This window comes from Leucoraja erinacea, chromosome 3 (genome assembly GCF_028641065.1).
Source record: "Leucoraja erinacea ecotype New England chromosome 3, Leri_hhj_1, whole genome shotgun sequence".
NCBI classification, from domain to species: Eukaryota; Metazoa; Chordata; class Chondrichthyes; order Rajiformes; family Rajidae; genus Leucoraja; species Leucoraja erinaceus.
This window is the reverse complement of record NC_073379.1, coordinates 79,535,154-79,557,783: the sequence shown is the minus strand read 5'-3', so window position 1 is coordinate 79,557,783 and position 22,630 is coordinate 79,535,154. Positions and strand designations below refer to the sequence as shown.

Here is a 22,630-nt window from a genome sequence, read left to right as displayed (position 1 = left end):
CAAAGTACATACCACTAGGTTGTATGCTATCCAAGCAGAATATGAGTTGCTGACCCTCCAACAAGTTCTGTTAACAATCTACAGTACTCTTTATCGCAGTTATCTGTTTCACAGCCCAGGCTAAAACCAATTTAACATAGAGAATTATCCAACAATTTGGAGATTGGCTGGATGTATCACACCTTCAAAAACAGTTACAATCCAAAATAGCTCTTTGAGCTTCCTCCTAATCAACAGATCAGTGAAGGAATGTGCTTTTAATAGGCACTAGACCAAGGGGAACCCGTTGGGTCCAGTCCCCTCAACGCGTGGTGGCTGGGCGGCATCCGACGTCACATGCACTAACCACCCCCACACACACACTAACAACCTCCCGCACACACGCTAACTACCCCCCTTGATATTATATTAATATTATTAACTAAACTAAGTGAGACCCGTTGGGTCCCAGCATCACACGGGAGGGCTGGTCACCAATGCAATATTCCACCTCTCCACCAATTCCAATATTGCTCGCCAGTGGGGGTGCTGTCTGTTACGCTAGTATGGGTGTTGCGGGCCAAAGGTACTGGTTTCCAGAGGACTAGTATAGACATTGTGGGCCGAATGGATTCTTGGGCTGGCATCAAACTGTTGCAACGATTTTAAAAGCCAAGCCAAGTCAAACAATTGGGCTGCAGCCACCTGACAACCAAAATTCACGTTGTGAACACAAACTTGTTAAAAAAGGCGAGGCAAACAATTGGGCTGCAGCACTCGACAACCAAAATTCATTTTGTGAACACAAACTTTTCAAAAAGGCCAGGCAAACAATTGGGCTGCAGCCACTTTACAGCCGCATCGAGGGGACTCACCATGAAGTGAACGTGCGTTCAGTGTTATTTGCAGCTCAGAGAGCCTTGACCCTCTCGCTTCCTGGGTCTGGCAGAGACTGAGTGAGACACTACACTTCCGGGTTTTATAGTCCCTCCCCCTGCCGCCAGCGGGGGCAGCAGAGAGAATGGGGAATTAAAAAAAAACATATCTCTCTGATTTTTCATCGATGGGAAAAATCTTCTGGTCCCGGAAGGCGAAGGGGAGCTCTGAGCGAGGTGCCCAAAAATGACGGTCATTGGTGACGGCGTTCTCTCGGAAATTGCAGTACAGTGGGCCAAAAGCGGTCAAGATCAGACTTTTAGTAATATAGATTTGCTCCTTTTACCCCATAACCGCCCTATCCACTGCCGCATAGCCCCCAACTCGCAGGCGCGTCTAGAGAGGGAGGGGGGTGGGGTAGATAGTGAGGGTAGAGAGAGAATGGTGAGAGAGGGAGGGGGGCAGAGACAGAAGGGCAAGAGAGAGAAGGAGAGTGAGGTGGAGGGGAGGGGGGGGAGAGGGAGGGTGAGGAGGGGGAGAGAGAGATGGGAGGAGAGAGAGAGGGGGGGAGAGGGGGGGAGAGAGAGGGGGAGAGGGGAGGGGGGTGGAGGGGAGAAGGGGTTTTAGGGGAGGGAGGGCAGGGTAGGTGGGGGAGAGGGGAGGGGGGAGAGAGAGAGGGAGGGGAGAGAGAGAGGAGGGAGAGAGAGAGAGAGAGAGAGAGAGAGAGAGAGAGAGAGAGAGAGAGAGAGAGAGAGAGAGAGAGAGAGAGAGGGAGATCGCAGGGGCCCGAGCGATCCGACCAAAGATCGTATAGTCAGCTATAGGCTCTTTGCTGAGGACTGCCAAAAGCTTCCGCCAGCGATACAGAGGATCGGGCCGCGGACATGGAGAGGTTGTCGGGTAGAGAGGAGAGGGGAGAGAGGGAGGGAGGAGAGGGGAGGAGGTGAGTAGTGGAGGGAGGAGCCGGGCGAGTGAGTGGGCTGTGAACAGCGGAGAGAGACAGCACCGGCTTGACTTTCTGGAAACCGGCAGCTGACTTTCTGGAAACCGGCAGCTGAGCGGGCGGGTGGATGATGGGAGGGGCGTGGCTGCACGAGCTGCATGGGCAGCGAGAAAACTTCTTCAGCGCGGTGGGCGCCTCTGACCAAAGATCCTATAGCGGAGCTTGCTATAGGATCTTTGCCTCTCACCTCACGATCTGCAGAACAAAGATCCCATAGCGGAGCTGAGCTGAAGGATCTTTGCTGCAGAACTTTCTCGATCGCTCTGCGCCTTTTGAAGAAGGTGGGTGGGCTTGTGGAAAACTGCTCATGCACGTTGACAGCAGCTGCATATATCCAGAGCGGCGGGGGGGGTCACGAGGAAAGGCATTGTGAGGTCAGCAGCTGGGCAACCTTAATATTTTTTTTAAACTGTCAGTTTGGTTATACATTTTAGTAAATATCTCGGGAAATAATTGACCAATTTTATAGAGGATTGGATTTTTGAAATCATAAGGTAAATTTCTACCAGAAGATGTAAAAATGTCACTGTTATTGTAACGTCAGCAGCTGGACAGCAGTCAGATTTATAAAAAAGGTCAGATTGGTCAACAATTTTAATAAAAAAGTCGGGAAAATAATATACCAAATGTACAGAGGAGTGGATTTCTAAAATCACAAGGAAAATCTACTGAAATACTAAAAATGTCCCCGTTTCGGCATCTGGTTTTCGAGGAGATATGTTTCAAAGGCAAAATGACACACACACCCACACACCGTTTTAATAGATATATGAATGATATATATATGATGATATGATAATCAATAATAACATCAGGTGATACTTTCTTGCCAAGTACCTTCCTACCAATGTAGCATTTAGATTCCATAGATTAATGGTGGATATCGATGGATTGGTCATTTCCCGAGGTGGAAAGTAAGATCCAGAAAAGGAAAAGCATATCACAAATAGTCCAGGTGAATTTGAGGGCAGGGTGGAAGATGGAAGCAAAGGTGAAAAAATTAACAAGTTCTGCACGAGTGCGGGAAGGAAGACCAATGCAGTTGCATTGCAGTGAAGAAAGGAATGCCAAGGTAGATTTGGAGCAAGGAATATTCCACAAGGCCAATAAAAAGACAGGCATATATATAACATATAACAATTACAGCACGGAATCTCGGCCCTACAAGTCCGTGCCGAACATATTTTTTCCCTTAGTCCCGCCTGTCTGCACTCATACCATAACACTCCATTCCCTTCTCATCCATAGATGGGGCCATGTGAGACATAGTTTGATGGGTCAAATGGCCTCCTTTTATGTTCTAAGAAAATATTAGAAATATAGTAATCAAGTCATGGATAATATCCATCTAAAAGCAAGACAAACATGAAGGCATATAAGATATAAAAACACAACAGATGCTGGATATTCTGAGGGAATGCAAGATTTGTGAAGAGAGAAACAGATAGTTTCCAATCAACAACCCGTTAAATCTGTGAAAATTAAGAAAACAAGTTCCAGTGAAGGCGCAGGGATTGAGAAAATAAATTGAATATCTACGATAGGGTGGAGACCAAAGAAATCCAGATTACGATGAAAGTTTGAGACCAAGATATTGTATAATACCCAACCATAATTGGTGATTGATTGCAAGTTTGCAAGTGTAAAAATCATATTATGACAAGAATACACAAGAAAAGACCAACATTTTTTGCAACATAGATTTACACAATTACAAAACAGTAATTTGACTGCTTCTATTCTAACAATTCCCAACTTCACTTTTATGCCGTATGACTGTTAGCTGCTAAGGAAAGTTCTGTCTTCAAGGAGTTGTCTAAGACTGGGATGATTAATATATTTTCTCAGAGAATGGTCAATCTTTGCAAGGCTCAGTCGAAGGATTCATTCAAGGCAGAGTTCAAGAGATTTCTGGATCGAGTGGGGTGGGAATAATACTGAAGAATGACTCCAGGATTAAAACGCATCTGTGAGTTTCATGTATGATGATGGAGCAGGTTTGAACAACTGGATAGAGTATTCCTGCTACCATTTCTTATGTTCTCATATTCTAAGGTTGATTAGTTGCTCAGGCATGAGACAGGAAAAATCTGAAAAAAAGAGGAAGAGAGATGGGGGTCCAGGGGGCCTGGTAGGGTTCCAAGGGGCAACGCCCCAGGCGAGGGTAAAAGGGGGCAGACATATGCAGACATTTTTTGATAATTGTACCTTGAAATGACACTGTTTTCTTGCCTGTTTACCCTTAATTTATACTGTAATTTTTTTATTGTGCCTTAAATTAACACATTTTACTTGCTTGTCACTTCTTAATTTACACAAAAAAATTGTGATAATCATAACTTAAAATGACACCAACTCAGTGCTTGTTTACACTTGTTATATTGAAAATACTTTGTATTACACCTACACCTACTTGTAACATGATACCTGTTCCTTGTTTGTTTATTCTAATTAGAGAGAAGTATCATTTACCATTGTATTTAAATGCCAAATGAATTTCAAATCCAACTCTTAACAGTTAGGATGAAAATGATGATCCATCTACTTCAAAGATGATCATATTGTGTTACATAGTTACTCAGTCAAATTAAGTACAGTGGACAAAATATTAACATCTCAACCTGGAATCTAAGACATTATTTGAAAGTAACACTTCCCAAAATTTAAAATTAAAGATTTCATTTCTTTAAATCTATGGTCAAATTATCTTAAAAAAAAGAAGAAAAATAAGCGAATAATCTTCTATCTTCTTTTGATTGCTGGAAATGTTCTGATTGCCAGAATTTGCAAAGTCAGTGACTATTAAGGAATGCTAATTGCTGACTCAATGGCGAGTCCAAGTTGGAAATGCAACAATACATTGTATTGAGCGGCCAGAAGGCATCCCGACGGGCCGCAGCTGTGAACTGGGAATGCGGCCATGGGCCTTTATCAAGGCGCCGTGGTCTCGATGCCTCCCGGGTCTCGAGAACCTCAGCCGGAGCCTCGCGGGTAGAAGCCGGGTCGGATGAGCGGCCGACGGTGCCCGCGGCTGTGGCCTGGGTCGGCACCACAGAGGCGTGAAGTGGGGCGTTGACAGGGGTGAGGCCTCGGCAGCAGTGAAGCCTCGCGACGATGGGGCCACGGCGGCGGTGAAGCCTTGCAGCGACGGCGATGCCTTACCAAATTTCAAAATCCGCAGATGTGCGGAGAAATCTCATGCCTGGTCGATACTACCTTCAGAGACCATGTCATGCAGTGTGATTTTCTAAAAAAAAAAAAATCACTACACGTGTATAATACGTATAAAAATTCAGAAATACAGTTTTTGGTGATTATTTTTATCTGCATTTAAAAATTTGTTAAATTAAATACAATCTGTTCTTCTAACTGTTTGGGGGGTTCCATTGCTTTTAATTCAGAAATTATAGGATTTGTTTACCTGAAGCCCCAGATTTAAGTGAATGAAGTTGATAATCACTTCTGGTTTGAGAAAATCCAAAATCCAAACTTCCTTACAATTATAGACAATAGACAATAGATGCAGGAGTAGGCCATTCAGCCCTTTGAGCCAGCACCACCATTCAATGTGATCATGGCTGAATTGGCACCAGTTGAGCCAAATAACAATGCCATTTTGCTTGGTATATACTCAGTTACCCAATATTTCTCCTCTCATCGAGAAGTAATTTGATGAGGGAACAAAAAACTACAGCTGCTAAAATCTGGAGCAAGAAAAAGAGCAGCTGGAGGTTCTCAGCAGATCAGGCAGCATCTGTGGAGGAAAGTGGACAGTCAACATATTGGGTCCAGCCCCTTCATTTAGACGGTAAGACAGTACTTTGATGAATAGTCTTACCCCCGTGAGAAACTACTTTTCTGTAAGGTTCAATGGCTTTCATGTCAATCCTGTGTTCTTGCTCGCCAATGACAACAGTTCTCCATAACCGGTTGTCTATGCGTTCCTCTTCAGCTGTGTACTCTGGTATAGGCTCTGCCACTTCTCTTCCGGTATTGATTGCACTGGGTGTTTCATCTGAAAAGAGAATACTTGGAATAAATACTTCAACATTAAATTATATGTGCAATAGTGTTTCATAAAGAAGTAGGAATAAAGGCATAGATTATTTTCTAAATGGAGAGAGAATCCAGAAATTGGAGGTGCAAAGGGACTTGGAAGTGCTGGTGCAGGATTCCCAAAAAGTTAATCTGCAAGTCGAATCAGTAGTAAAGAAAGCATTCTGCTCCTGTTGCATGATCTTATGATTTAAAAGCACAGTGATCTTACAATCATCTGATGGACCCAACAGACCCAACTCTACAGAATGCAAGTACAGCACCTGGAAGCATTGGGATTTTTTTAATTGAAACCTGCAACTACAAGTAGTGGATCTCAATAACATCCAATGGACCCAACTCTCCAGAATGCAAGTATCAGGGAGGGCTCCATTGTGTTAAAAAACATGGATGCCGGTGAGGCCTTTAGGTAAGACTGAAGTGTTTGTATATACTGTTTATGCTCTGAGCTTAGAAACATAGAAACATAGAAATTAGGTGCAGGAGTAGGCCATTCGGCCCTTCGAGCCTGCACCGCCATTCAATATGATCATGGCTGATCATCCAACTCAGTATCCCGTACCTGCCTTCTCTCCATACCCCCTGATCCCCTTAGCCACAAGGGCCACATCTAACTCCCTCTTAAATATAGCCAATGAACTGGCCTCAACTACCCTCTGTGGCAGAGAGTTCCAGAGATTCACCACTCTCTGTGTGAAAAAAAGCATTCACGTGAACAAAGCATTTCATTACACCCTGATATATATAATAAACTAATCTGTATTCTGATTAACATTGATCTGGAAAGACAACCAGGTATAGAGCCAGTCAATTAAAGCCTCACGCCTGCTTCCAATTTTTCTAAAATATTCTATATGTAATGTTGTCCTCTGGAGTTGTTATGTGGAATGGCAGTCAGGACTACCCTCCACTCACATTTGTTTCAGCAACTGGCTGGAATTGCATCCAACACTGTAACGTTATACATCCACATTACAATGCCCCTTGCTTACACAGCCGTTGCACAATAGTTTTCCCTCCAGTTAATATTTTTCCATATCATAGTCTTCTTGTCTATCAATCTCCACAAATATGGCCAGTGGTTTGAAATGCTTTTATGACCCTTTCTGAAAGCTATAATGGATTTCAAATGAAGAGTAAAGAAAATGACGTGCAAAATGCATTTAATGGTCGAGCTTTGCATCTGTCTTTGCAGAACAACGTCCATCATGCCACAGAATTAATGATATTGATATTTGTCCATATAAATAAAAAAGTCTGAAATATAGTTAAATCACACTACTTCTGTGGATTTATTTTGCCTAAATAACCACATACTAATTCTTGATTTGTATGAAAAGTCATTGTTTTGGTGGTTCTACAGAACTGTGGCCTGCAGTCAGATTTTACAGTTTATATATATATTGGTCTTGCCATCTGTCAGACTTTATTTAATCTAGCACTACTGCAACAAATAGCTTCATGCTTCTGGCCACTGTTTCCTTATTCCACGTGTGAATGTTAAAACTATTGATAGAAACAGCTGTCACAGTGAATAATTCAGTGCAGTATTTTTTTTTAATAATTTTTAAAACCTCCAATAATTTATTGTATTATCTCTTGCCAAAGATGATAGATATAAATACACATTTGTTCCAGCAGAGTAGTGTTAACGAGATTAGTCAGTACAAATTGAATGAGCTAGAAGATACCTGTCTTGGCATAAGCAATGGTAGCATGGTGACCGAATCTCATCATGGGGTTGCACAGTAGAAACAAGAAACTGCAGATGCTGGTTTACAAAAAAAAGACACAAAGTACTGGATTAACTCAGCTGATCAGGCAGCATCTCTGAGGATATGGATAGGTAACGTCTCACCTTGGGAATAGATGCGGCAGGGATGGAGAAATTGAGAGTAGGCGATAGCGTATTTGCAAGAGGCAGGATGGGAGAAGGTGCAGTCCTGTGGGAGTCGGTGGGCAAGGTGGAAGTTAGCGGTAAAGTTAAAGAAATCACTGAGTTCTGCACGGGTACAGGAGCAGTCCCAATGCAGTCATCGATGTAGCGAGGGATGGTACCAATATACATTTAAAGTGTAAAAACAGTTTCACAAAACCATCAAAAAAGCAGGCATATAGAATCAAGGAACTGCAGATGCTGCCTTACACTAAGTGTTGGAGTGACATTGCAGGTCAGGCAGCATGTCTGGAGAACATGGACAGGCACAGTCGGGGCGCATGCCAGTGCCCATGGCTACAGTTTTAACCCGAAAAAAGTGAGAGGATCAAAATGAGATTTTACTACAGCACACAAAGCCACAATAATTTATTGATAACCTATCTAGAATTCTGCAGATACATCTGGTGGCGTAGCTGTGGAGCTACTGCCTTACAGTGCTCGAGACCAGGGTTCCATCCTGAATATGGGTTCCTGCCTGTACGGAATTTGTACGTTCTTCCCATGACCTGTGTGGGTTTTCTCCAAGATCTTTGGTTTCCTCCAACACTCCAAAGGTGTGCAGGTTTGTAGGTTAATTGGCTTGGTGTAATGTGTAGGGTAGTGTTAATGTGCTGGTCGATGCGGACTCGAAGGGTCTGTACCCACGCTGTATCTCAAAAACTAAAAACTAAAACAGTGCAATCAAGGTCGTTTGTAATTTTCATAACACTGTACAATCATTCAAATTTACATCGGAAACAAGCCGGCAATGGTGGCGGTGCTTCCCCAGAAGGCCGTGCACTGCAGAAAGTGCCTCGAATGCAGCTGAATGCTGCCGACAGGTAATACTCTCAGTGAGATATTTTGGGCAGGGGATGGGAATGGCGATTCTGACTTGCATAATATACTCATGGAGTGCCTGCATTGTGAGATCAGTGTAGGGTATTCCAACATGTACTGTTCTATGTTCAAAGCATTGCAATGAAATGCACAACCATTTTGCTTTCCATATCTTTCTTGGCTTTTTTGCCTGAAATGTTAGCCTTGCTCAGAGAGATTTTTCTTGCACAGTATTAATTGGAAATTTTGTATAGATTCTGAGATATTTCCATTTCCATCAGACAAGGTCCCACATAAGAGATTAGTATACAAACTTAAAGCACATGGTATTGGGGGGTTCAGTATTGATGTGGATAGAGAACTGGCTGGTAGACAGGAAGCAAAGAGTAGGAGTAAACGGGTCCTTTTCAGAATGGCAGGCAGTGACTAGTGGGGTACCGCAAAGCTCAGTGCTGGGACCCCAGCTATTTACAATATATATTAATGATTTGTACGAGGGAATTGAATGCAACATCTCCAAGTTTGCGGATGACACAAAGCTGGGGGGCAGTGTTAGCTGTGAGGAGGATGCTAGGAGGCTGCAAAGTGACTTGGATAGGCTGGGTGAGTGGGCAAATGCATGGCAGATGCAGTATAATGTGAATAAATGTGAGGTTATCCACTTTGGTGGCAAAAACAGAAAAGTAGACTATTATCTGAATGGTGGCCGATTAGGAAAAGGGGAGATGCAACGAGACCTGGGTGTCATGGTACACCAGTCATTGAAAGTAGGCATGCAGGTGCAGCAGGCAGTGAAGAAAGCGAATGGTATGTTAGCATTCATAGGAAAAGGATTTGAGTATAGGAGCTGGGAGATTCTACTGCAGTTGTACAATTTAGAAGATTGAGGGGGGATCTTATAGAAACTTACAAAATTCATAAGGGGTTGGACAGGCTAGATGCAGTAAGATTGTTCCCGATGTTGGGGATGTCCAGAACAAGGGGTCACAGTTTAAGGATAGGGGGGAAATCTTTTAGGACCGAGATGAGAAAAACATTTTTCACATAGAGAGTGGTGAATCTCTGGAATTCTCTGCCACAGAAGGTAGTTGAGGCCAGTTCATTGGCTATATTTAAGAGGGAGTTAGATGTGGCCCTTGTGGCTAAAGGGATCAGGGGGTATGGAAAGAAGGCAGGTACGGGATACTGAGTTGGATGATCAGCCATGATCATATTGAATGGCTGTGCAGGCTCGAACGGCCTACTCCTGCACCTAATTTCTATGTTTCTATTTGTTTGATTTTCCATCCTTGCTAGTGCAAACAGATGGGATTTTCTGGCACATTACAGACTAACATCCTGTCAAACGTGGGAGATTTATTTAACATTCAGCTGTCCAATCTGCATTTCTAGCTCTATAAAGCCTGTCAGATACATCAGGTTTGCATACAAAGCAGATTCCAAAGCTTGGCCTCCTTGAATGACATCTTTTAATTTTCATAACCCATAACCCAATTTTCATAACCCACTCCTCACACTCCAACCTGCCATAAGGCCAGTGTTAAACAGCACAAAAAACAGGCCCCATCGTCCACCACATCCATGCTTTGCTCGTTTCACAACCAAATCCTCAATGCCTTGTCTATTTAAGTGTCTGGTCAAAAGCCTCTTCAATGGGGTAATTATATCTGATTCCATACCTCCTCTGGCATTGAATTCCAGATATTAAACACTCTTGATCAAAAACACTCATATGATCCCATTTTCATCTCATTCTTCTTGCTTAAGAATGGTGCATCCTTGATTTTGCTAACATTCCAATGCGAAAAATAGTTTGACCATCGTTCCTTTGTATGCCTTTCATAATCTTATTTAATTATAACAGATCATTTCCTAGTCTTCTTCACTCCAATCAAAACAAACCCAGCCTATCCAATCCCTCCCCAAATACTCCAAATGCAGCCTAACCAATGTCTATAAAGCTGCTTTATAACATCCTGACTATTATACTCAATGGCTCGACCTATGAAAGTAAGTATGCCGTATGCCTTCTTTAACATTCTATCCACTTGTGTTGACATTTCAGTGAATAATGGACTTGGGCCCCAAGATCGCTCTGAACATCAATACGGTTCATGTCCTTAATAGTGTATTTTTCCCTTACATCTGACTTCTTAAAATGCAACACCTCACACTTGCTTGGATTAAACTCCATCTGCCATTTCTCCGCCCTATAGGAGAGGCATTTAAAATGCTTTTAGATAGGTACATGGATATACAGGGAATGGAGGGATGTGGATCTGATGTAGGCAAAGGAGATTAATTTAGCATGGCATCATATTCAGCAAGGACATTCTGGGCCAAAGGGTCTGTTCCTGTGCTGTACTGTTCTCTGCATTTTATTTTTTAAATACCACTTTTCCACTGAAACCTAATCAATTTCCTTGCTGAAGAATTGCCTTCCTGTTAAATTTCAAGAATCACCACAAACTTAAACTCCAGGCCTACAATTAGCATTTCCTTAGATTTTTCTTTGCCAATTATTTTGCCAACTTGATTTGTCGATTTGAAATAAATTGTTTTTAAATCCTTTACTGAAATAATAGACATGGGCAGCAATGCAATCGGTTTACCTGGGATCTATAAATTCTAGTCATATTTTTGCAGTCTAAATCTATATATTAACTATTTAATACAATACAAAACAATATTTATTGTCATTTGAACCTCAGTGAGGCTCAAACGAAACCCTGTTTCTACAGCTATACAAACAAAAAACGATTCCTACTAGATACACAACCATCCATCACAGTGAACCTCCTCCTCACTGTGATGGAAGGCAAAGTCTTTTCTCTCCCCTGCTCTCCATTTTTTTCCCGATGTTGAAGCCCGATATTGAAGCCCCAGGCGGGCGATGGTAAGTCCCACGCCCATTTTAGGCCGCGCCGGGCGATGTACGGCCCCGCTCCAGGTATAGATGTTACAATGTTGGAGCCCCCGGCGGGCGCTGGAATGTCCCGCGGCCATTTAAAGCCGCGCTGGGCGATGTACGGCCCTGCTCCGGGTTGTTCCAACCCCGCGACACAGGCTGAAGAAGTTGCGTTGCGGGAGCTCCGGAAAGCGGTCTCCCACCCGGACCCGTGAGCTCCCGATATCACAGTCCACAGAAGCTGCGTTGCTGGAGCCTCCGAGCTCCAGAGTCGGGCCGCAGCAGCGAGCCCCACAATGGAAAGTTTGCAGCTCCGCAGGCTCCACGACTGGAGCCCCCAGGTCGTTCCGGCTGGAGGCCGCTCCACGGTGTTAGGCCCCAATGACAACGGAGACCCGACAGGGAAAATGTCGGGTCTCCCGTGCAGGGAAGAGATTTTTTAAAGTTCCCCCCACATAAACAGTTAAAAACAGTATAAAAAAATACAACCACTACATTTAACTAGATAAAAAAAAGGCTGTAGGGGCCGCTGCAACAGTGAGTCGCGCCGCCAGCCGGAAGCGTTTCTATAATTAATTCCCATTCATTATAGAATAGTTACTGACCACTTCACAATTTAATGCTTTCCATGGCAAATGTTAAATTAGTTGACTGACAATAGGAACTAATAACATGCAAGATATTTTTGTAAAGGTTTAGAGAACTACCATTACAGCTCTAGTGCAAATTTGACCAGAATTGCCGTCTGCTAATTGCATTGAAATTTTAAGAGCAAGTTCTCTTCCATAATTATTATCTGAGAGAAATGCTGAAGATCCTGGTGTAGGTATTATTTAAAGGTTTGCATTTACTTGAAGGTAACATTTGGAGACATTTCATATCATTGGCAGCCTTTTCTAAGGGCAAAGTGGATCAGTAAGGAAGAAAATATCAGGAATAAATTATGGTTTGAAGCTTATTAATTTGTTATCTGTAATCCTTTCAGGCCAACAGCAAACATGTGCGTCAAAATATATTGTACAATGTATTATGACAAAAACAGAATTTGTCAACAAGCTTGACAACATTTTTTCTTCACCACAGAATAGATTTTGGAATAGAATTTACAAATGTGGTTTCTTTCATTTTTTCTGCATGACAGACACTGACCCATTTTATGCGGTGAGTGCTCAGTGATTAAAAGACTCCTTTGTGCACTCAGTAAATCCACGTACATTTCTTTGATTACAGATGATAAATATTCAATGCCATTTTCATGCCAAATCAGCAGTCCTTTTATAATGTAAAACCAAATGCTTCAAATGTCCAGCACAAAGTGAGATAAGCATAAACACATAAGACAGAACTCTTTCTTATGAAAATAGAACTCAGAATCATTATGTTATACAGCAGGGAAACGGGCCCTTCGGCCCAATTCATTCATGACAATCAAGATCATCGCTACTGTAGTTTAATTTGTCTGGATTGACCCATAACACTCGAAATCTTTCCAGTTCATTAACCTGTCTAAATGTCCTTAACACGTTGTAATTGTACAAATTCCTTTTGCAGTTCATTTTATTTACCCACCTCATTCAGTGTAGAAAATGTTGTCCCTCAGGTCCCTTTCAAAACTTTCCCTTCTCACCTTAAATCTATGCCCTCTAGTTTTAGATAGCCATTACCCAGGGAAAAAGGTTGCTACCATCCATCTTAAATACCTTCCATTGCCCCTCATGGTTTTATCTATATAATTAAAAGTCTCATCTGATCTCTTCTTGCTGCGCTGTATATTGATTTTAGAAAAAACGCTGTGATTTTTGGCCATCTTACTCACAGTCCTCCTCCGTGAGCCAACCCCGAGGATTTTTCCCATCGATGAAAAATAAAAAAGTTATGAGTGTTTAAAAAACCTTGAGATCAGCTGATTGGTCCTCTCGCCTGTCAATCACCGCGATGAAGGTCTGGGGGGGGGGGCAGGACTATAAAACCCCGGATGCCTGGACGCGAGTCAGTCACTCTGTAAGATCGTGAGGGAGAGGCCACGACTGTCATTCTGAATCAACTGAACTGTGAGTCTGCAATGTACTTGCAATAAATGATTTGTTAGCCCTTAATGACGCCATGAGTTGTTTGGCCTGTTGCCCTGCCTGTGCTTGAAACTGCAATGCTTTATTAGGTCCGACTGTGTTTGGAAGTTATAAATGCTTTATTAGTTCAACTGTGTTTTGAAGGAATAAATGCATTATTAGATCCGACTGTGTTTGGAAGGAATAAATGCTTTATTAGGTCCGACTGTTTTTTCATCCGACCGCTCATTTGGTGACTTCCGCTTAGTGGATTGCGTAATTTCCGGTGAGGGCAGAGGTCATGCTGATTGTGTAATTTCCGGTAAGTGCAGTGGTCACGCTGATTGCGGAGGTGCCACTGACTGCGGAAGCCCCACAATGGAGAGGCCGCACTCAGCCATGTGAGTAGATTTAAGAAAGTTTACTGTCATATATATGGTGTGTGAGTCAGTGTGTGTGTGTGTGTGTGTGTGTGTGTGTGTGTGTGTGTGTGTGTGTGTGTGTGTGTGTGTGCGTGTGTGTGTGTGTGTATGTGAGTGAGTGTATGTGTGAAGTGTGTGCGTGTGCATGTGTGTGTGAGTGTGTGTGTGTGAGGGGTGTGTGCGTGGGTGCATGTGTGTGTGTGTGTGTGTGTGTGTGTGTGTGTGTGTGTGTGTGTGTGTGTGTGTGTGTGTGTGTGTGTGTGTGTGTGTGTTAGAATTGGTGGAGAGGTTAAATATTACGTTGGGGGACCAGCCCTCCCGTGTGAAGCTGGGACCCAACGGGTCCCACTTAGTTTAGTATACCTTTATGAGGTCACCTCTTTGGGGTGGAAGATTGCAACCTTCACCTGGTCCGCCCTATTTCGACGAATGCAATCAACCCGGTGTGCGCCTCTCCTTAGAACTCAACCACTCCTTATAATTCAAATCCCTCAGGGGTTGATAGTAAATATCAAAAACAACTAACCTTTATACAGCCTCTCCTGTAAGTTCAAATCTGAAAATATTTTACATGGGCAGATATGCAAACACTGTTTGAAAGAAATTGCATGTGTAATTGGAGTGAATTCAGGAGGACATTGGCTTAATTACTGAAAAATCAGAACCTGATGATGGAGCAGTGGAGATGGTGTTTCAGCAGTGAAGGAACTGATTCGGAAGTTGGCTACAGAAAAAAAAAAAACAGGAAAGAAAGTTGTAGGAGAGTCAAAATAAAGAATTCAGATCAGGCTGTTCTTGATGATGAATTCCCCTGCAGCAGACAGCATAGAGAACCCCTGCAGTTACCACAGATGGATTGTGTCCTTTCTAGAAGATGGTAATGATTTAATATATCTTTCTCCCATCAGATTTATGTTCAGTTTAGTTTATTGTCACGTGTACCAAGATACAGTGAAATGCTTTTGATGCGTGCTATCCAGTTAACAGAAAGACACATGATTACAATTGAGCCATTTGCAGCATATAGATACATGGTGTGTGATGAGATTGTAGATTTGTGACTATAGCTCTTCACTACTAAATTTTCGGATTTCAGCAGGGAACTCATCTATCCCCAAGGCCTTGTTATTTGTTAGGAAGGAACTGCAGATGCTGGTTTACACAATGATACACAAAATGCTGGAGTAACTCAGCGGGACAGGCAGCAACTCTGGACAGAAGGAATGAGTATCATTTTGGGTGGAGACCCTTCTTCAGACGGAAGAAGGGTTTTGAACTAAAATGTCATCCATTCCTTCTCTCCAGAGGTGCTGCCTGCTCCGTTGTTACTCCAGCATTTTGTGTCTACCTTGTCATTTGTTAGTTAGGATTTGACCTCTTTGATTTTGTGTCAGTCTGAAACGGTCTTGAAGAGCTCCTTCCAGCAGGCATGGCGTGCCTTTTTGTCCCTAATAGTCCTTTTCTTATCTCGGTCGTAGATGATTTTTACTGCACTGAAGAATCCACCCATGCAATGTCTGTCATTGAGCTTCTGAGCTTCCTCTACTCTCACCAATGATCATCTGCTCATTTAGTCACATGTTTTCTGCTACACTCCTGTTATCTGGATTCTGAGCAGCTGTTTCCTTTTCCCTTGTGAAATGGTGGAACCAGGAACAGTTTACATTTGTGATTAATTAGTACCGCAAACACCTATTCCATCTCATAAATCAGTTCTGGTTCTTCAAGGTAAAGAAGCCAAGAGTTTAGGGCTGCACAGTGGCATAGCGGTTGAGCTACTGTCTTACAGTGCCACATACACTGGTTTGATCCTGCCTATGAGTGCTGCCAATATGAAGCTTGTACGTTCTCCCTGTGACCCAGTGCGATACAGGTACAATGAAAATCTTGCACAAACACACAAAACATAAAATGTACATAAATCTGCAAGACAGTAAGAAATAAAAAAGACTGTACAAAAAAGAACACCAGTGCAAAACACAATTAGAAAAACAAACTAATCCATGATAGACACTGGTGTTCTATTGTCGATGCAGGACGAGGGTTGTGTGGGTTGGGTTAAGAATCTATTAGTTGTAGGAAAGTAGCTGTTCCTGAACTTGGTGGTGTGTATCTTCAGGCTTCTTGCTGCTACCCTGCCCAATGGTAGCAGCAAGAAGAGGGCATGGCCTGGGTGGAAGGAATGGAGGCGGTTGGGAGAAACATGGCTGTAAGAGGTTATGTATACATTTCTCCTGTATATGGGACATCCATGTTATTTATGACAGAACATGACAACAAGAAACAAAGCTGGCTGCATCCTGATTAACTCAGCTTTTAGCTCATAATCTTGAAAAAAAGATTATTCTGAATGTTACTGCAAAAGGAATGAGGTAGGGTTCACCTCAACGAGATACAGCCAAACACAGTACATTGATTGGAATATTTGAGTCACCAGTGACCAAAAAAAAACCCAGCAGAACAATATGAAACCCTCCAATCACAAAGTATCAGAATTTAAGGGATCAAAAGAATATGGTAATCCTCATATGGAACATTTTCAACAGTATTAGGGTAAATAGTTTTGCAGATGAGAAAAAGGAAACCATATTCCTCTGGGTCCTACTGATTCTCCGACTTCTTAATAGTTTTGTTTCACCAGAGATACTAGTGGAGTTTATCTTATAAAGAACTTACAAAACACTGTTGAAATGTTTCAAGCCAAAGCAATTCATATTACGTAATTTCATATTTCAACTTCTTCTCACCCTTGCAGCAAGAGAAGCTTTATTGACTGCATCATTGCACTGAAATGTCTGGCAACCACATGAGACTTTTGTGCACTTCTTGATTATGCTCTATCAATCAGTTTCTCCATGGTCGCCAATGGGAATTGTATCTCAAACAGATGTTATTACAAGAGAATTTAACTTATAAATCAGCCTGTGATGTGAACCACTGCTATACGACCATTAAGGATGCCTATCGCTCTATCCCTCGCCCTCACTTCGGGAAATTCGAACATTCAGCAGTGCTGCTTGTTCCAGCATACAGGCAGCAACTGAAGAGAGCGCACCCCCAGGGGTGAGAACTGCACAGAACTGGTCTGGGAGGCAGAGGAACAACTACAGGTCTGCTTGGAGTCAGTAGACTGGAAATGTTCAAGGACCTGAATGAATACGCCACAGTCGTTACAGACTTCATAAGGAAATGTGTGTAGGACTGCGTTCCTACAAAAGCCTTCCGACCGTTTCCTAACAAGAAGCCTTGGATGAACCAGGAGATCCGCATTCTTCTGAAGACCAGATCTCAGGCATTCAGGTTTGGTGATGCACAGGTCTATATGAAGTCCAGATACGACCTTGACAAGGCCATCAAAATGGCCAAAAGGGACTTCCGCTCAAAGCTGGTGGATGGGGCGGATGTTCGGCAACTGTGGCAGGGCTTGAATGCCATCACCTCCTTCAAGGCGAAATCAGGAGGCAGCTCAAGCGACAGCTCAATGCGTTCTACTCACGCTTTGATAGGGAGAACACTAATGTGCCTTCCCAAGCCCTCATACACCCTGATGGTATTACTGTCACAGAGGATCCTTTAGGGGGATGAACCCTTGGAAAACACCTGGACCTGATGGTATACCCGGTCGAGTTCTCAAAACCTGTGCAGACCAACTGGCTGGGGTTTTTGCGGACATTTTCAACCTCTCACTGCTGAGGTCTTAGGTTCCACCTGCTTTAAGAAGGCATCAATAATACCGGTGCCCAAGAAGAGTAAGGTGACGTGCCTCAATGACTATCAATCTGTGGCACTAACGTCCATGGTGATGAAGTGCTTTGAGAGGTTGATTATGGGGCATATCAACTCCTAACTCAATAAGAACCTCGACCCACTGCAGTTCACCTACCGTCACAATAGGTCCACGGAGTATGCAATATCGCTGGCTCTCCACTCCCCACTGGAGCACTTGGACAATAAAAACACTTATATCAGGCTGATGTTTATAGACTACAGCTCGGCGTTCAATAACATCATCCCATCCAAGCTGGTTACGCGAGGAGGTGTGGTGTTGCGGTGCTCCCGTCCAAACACAAGAACTAGTGTGTTTTATCATCTTTATGGAATTCGGAGGAGATACAGTGGTACTTTAAACATCTCTGTGTATCGCTGCAACGTTGCAGAGACTTGTTTTAAAAGTTTCTGTGTTTTGGGACTGCAAGCAGTCTTATCAACTAACTGTGCAGCTCCCACAACTCTGGTTGGCAACCTGCCAGGAAGCTGTTTGCGAACCAAAAAAGTGAAGAAAAATATTTCTGGACTTTTACACCTGCATCCAGAACAACACCCCCCCCCTCCCCCCCCACCCCCCTACTGTCTCGTCGGGGCTGACCGGGCCAGTCTGGTTTTTGTGCGGTTTGGGAGGTTTTCTGCACCTGCACCGTCTCAACCTCTTTCTGCAGCCTTGGAGCCTGGAGCTAATGACTAAGAACAAGATTGCAGGCAAGTCCTTTTCGTTTTTGTGTTTGGACTCGGCCTCATGCCATTTGGAATGTCTGTGTCAGTGTGTTGAAGTGCTATGGTTTAAATTGTAGCCCTGGATGCCATGCAGGGTCAGTGTTCTGGGGGATCGGGGCCTTGTATTCTTGTATTCTTGTATTGTATTCAAATTTTATTGTCGTTGCCTCACTTTGAGACAACGAAATGAATTTCCCGTACAGCAGTATCGTTAAAAAAAAATCACAAGAAAAATAATAAAAATAAATAATAAATAAATAATAAAACATATTAAAAAAATAAAAATGAAATTGAATTAAAAAAACAAAAGCACAAAAAAAAAGTCCACAACACAAATTGAAATTGCACCCAGGTGAAAATGGCACCATAGAGCCAGCCTCCCCTCGAATAATAGTCGCCGGGTGGCCCTCACCACGGAAGCTGGTGGAACGCTGACGCCGAGCCCCGAGGACGGTATCCCGCTGCCCCGCAGTCCACAGGTCGAGCCGGGCAGAGTCGCAGGCCCTCATCAGCCCCCACATAAAAACTTGACAGCAAAAAAACACCCCCGGTAAAAAAATACACTGTTTAACGATAAGGAAAAATCCAGGTAGGTAGGCCGCTGTGGGGGGGGGGGGGGAAAAATAAACACCAAAAGATGAAGGACGGTATCCCCCGAGCTATGCACAAAAAACACCGCTGCTTCAGCTGACAAAAACAAACAAAAAGATCCAGGAGCTATGCAAACACCGCTGCTTCAGCTGATCCTCTGGCGGCCCGGCTCTGAGGAACCTAAGAGGAACCTGCCTTTCGAGCATGGTATAAGGTGTTACTTGCCCCCTCACATGAACCAGGAGGACTGCTCGGCTGCCGTGGCCGTGGCGGCCAAGCACGCGGGTGTCCTGTACGTGGGATGGATGTTTGGGAAGGCCCTGTTCTTCCTTGAGTCTATTGAGGGGGTGAATGGGGCCGTGAGTAAAGGGATCTCAGTGGGGGGGAACATTACTGCAAGTCGAGCCCTTTGCGACCACCGATCACCCCGATATCCCAGGGTTTCCGCAGGAAGGAGCTACGGCACGTTCTTTCCCTCCGGCGCCAGCTGACGATGTTGCTGGACCGGGGAGGAGGTAGTTGATGGCCAGTTCTGTGTCCAGCAGGATGAGTGTGATTTCACCGTCTACTGGACATCGGAGCGCCCAAGGTGCCATGCCTGTAAGGAAGCGGGGCATATTCGGAGGAATTGCCCCAAATCTCAGGCGGATGCCTCCTCCTCCGGTGCCACTGACACCCCCTTCCCCCCTCCGCTCCCCCACTCCCCCCCTGTAGTTGTCAGAAACCCTTGGGCTGCGCAGAGTGTGGGTGGGGGTGGGGAGGGACAAAATAAGGGGGGGGAAAGGTGGCAGAGAAGATTAAGCAAATGGGGAACAATACTCCCAGAGACAAGTACATTCCACCCACCCCGTCACCTCCCGTTAGAGAGTCTGCAAGCCCCATAATCCAGCCGGGGGCGGTCGGGATCGGGCGGAAGGAGGTGGTGCCACGGAGGTGGGTTGCTCAGATGACCCCAGAGTCCGGGAGCTCCTCCCCATTTAAAAAGAGGAGGAATCTCTTTCAGGAGGAGCGGAAGGGTGACAAACGGGAATTCTCCAGAGGGGAGGGGAGTACTGTGGTGGAGGAAGACTCCCGCCCTCTGGTTCGGGCCCCAGGTCCCATGTTCTGGAGGGGATTCTGGGGAGGGTGGCGATGGGGACCAATCGGGTGATATGGAGCAGGAGGAGATTCATGTTGGGGAGGGAGTCCTGCATCGCGCACCCAAGGAAGCCAAGGAGCAACCCACCCAGGATGAGGCGCAGAGCACACCTCTGGAGTTAGAGACTGTAGGCGGGGAAGGGGGTAGAGGAAACCAGCCCTTCTCTCCCTCAAGACCTGGGGGGGGGGGGGGGGCAAGGGGGGAGGGGCAGGGGGGTGCAGGGGGGGGGGGGGGCAAAGGGGGGGAGGGGCAAGGGGGTGCAGGGGGGGGGAGGGGAACGACCGGCACATCAGCTGAGGTCCTTCTCGGTTGGCCTGAAGAAGGAGGCCAAGACAAAGAGCAGGGTCTTTGGTGTTGAGGGTAGAGCATCCCTTGTAGCCAGGGTCCGGAGGGCAAGGAAAACCGCCACTCCATCTAGGGGGAGGATTGGCTCTGCTGTCAGTGACTGAAGGACCGGTGACGGGATCTAGAGAGTGGGCAGGGCTGAAGATGTCCTGGTTGGGTTGCTCCCAGGCCTGGCCAAGCTGGCCATCTGTGAGTCATGGCGCCAGACGGAAGGGGCTTTGCCCAAGCCAGATGTTTGCCCCTTTACCGGGGTTACGTCCACACCCGTGTGGTGTTGGAGTGGGTGGAGTTATTTGTAACATAGTTGTTAGTAATTTTATTTCTGAATAGTTTGGCGATTCTGTAGTATGGTGGTGGGTATGTCACCACGGTTATGTTTTTTTTTGTGGCTTTTGTATCATGTTGAAATTTAAATAAATTATTTTTTGATACAAAATAAAAATCTGGTTAGCAAGCTCATGGAACTGGGTCTCTGCGCATCCCTCTGCAATTGGATCCTCAACTTCCTCATCCACAGACCACAGTCTGTTCGAATTGGCAGAAACACTTCATCCTCAGTAACAATCAGCATGGGAGCACCTCAAGGCTGTGTGCTCAGCTCCCTGCTCTACACACTCTATACTCATGACTATGTAGCCGGACATAGTGCGAACTCCATCATCAAGTTCATCGACGACACCACCGTTGTGGGACGAATTACAGATGGTGGTGAGTCAGAGTATAGAGTACAGAAGTGAGATCGACCGACTGACCAAATGGTGCCAACACAACAACCTGGCTCTCAATATCAGTAAAACCAAAGAACTGATTGTGGACTTCGGAAGAAGAAAGTTGAGGACCCACAATCCTGTTTATATCAATGGGATGATGGTTGAGAGTGTCAAATACATCAAATTCCTGGGCGTGCATATTTCCGACGATCTTTCCTGGACCCAGCTCTCTGATGCAATTATAAAGAAAGCACATCAGCGCCTCTACTTTCTGAGAAGATTACAGAGATTGGGTATGTCAAAGAGGATTCTCTTGTCTACAAATACATGCATCAAATTCCAGGGCGTGACTGCATATTTGCCCGACGATCTGCTTCCTGGACCCGAAGGGCACTCTGAGGCAGCCAACATATCAAAGACCCAAACCAACATCAGCGCCTCTACTTGCCATCGAGAAGAGTACAGGAGAGAATGTGGGTATGTCAGGAAGAGGATTCTCTTGACAACTTAAACACTACACCTCATAAGCTTTGTACAGTAGACTATTATATTATTGACTGGTTGAGTATCATGGCCTGTTTTTGGTAACACTTTTGAACAAAATCAATTTGTCCAAAGTGCTTTATAGAGATTGATTAAACTAATTGAACAGATTAAATGTTCCTCAACACCTTAAAGACAAAGGAAGTAATAATAGACTTCAGGAAGAACAAAACTGCCCATGGTCCATCAGAGGGGCTCTGCGGATTTCCCCTTCATCGAAGGGATTTATCAGGGTTGCTGCCTCAAAAAGGCAACAAAATCATCAGATGCTCAGGAAGAACACACACTCAGAGACTGCTGCCTGGCTCCCACATACACTCTGTGTATCTCACCACTGCACAGCGGCTCAGAGGAAGTACAGGAGCCTGAGACACTGTAGGATTGTCCAGGTTCCTTACCAGGACTTTCTTCCCCGACCAAAAATCAGAATAGCATTTTAAACGTTGTACTCCACAATGACAATAAAGAAACTATTCTATTCTACTATTCTAAATGTCAATAAATCCATACAAAACAAAAAGAGAAAAAGAAAAAAAGACACAGAATAGTACACTATAGAAATCAACAAGAAACGTCCCCCCACAGCAGAATTCACTGGTCCATTTACAACATCCTTTAAAACAGTTGCCCCCCCCCCCCCCCCCCCCTACCCACCCAACACATAAAAGAAGACCTCCAATAAACATTTTGTACGGACAGGACTAAAAATAAAAATAAATATGCATGTGTATATATGTTAGTATATGAATATATACACACTGA

General features: G+C 44.3%; 1 protein-coding gene across 7 annotated transcripts in view; it reads right to left on the bottom strand.

Moving 5' to 3' along the window:
* The window catches only part of LOC129695762 (protein prune homolog 2-like), a 335,597-nt gene that overhangs the window by 57,706 nt on the left and 255,261 nt on the right, over positions 1-22,630 (bottom strand). For all 7 annotated transcript variants that reach the window (XM_055633039.1, XM_055633041.1, XM_055633044.1 and 4 more), the window contains one exon: positions 5,697-5,873. In XM_055633039.1, coding sequence (XP_055489014.1) covers positions 5,697-5,873 — 177 coding nt within the window. The remainder of the gene's footprint in view (positions 1-5,696; positions 5,874-22,630) is intronic.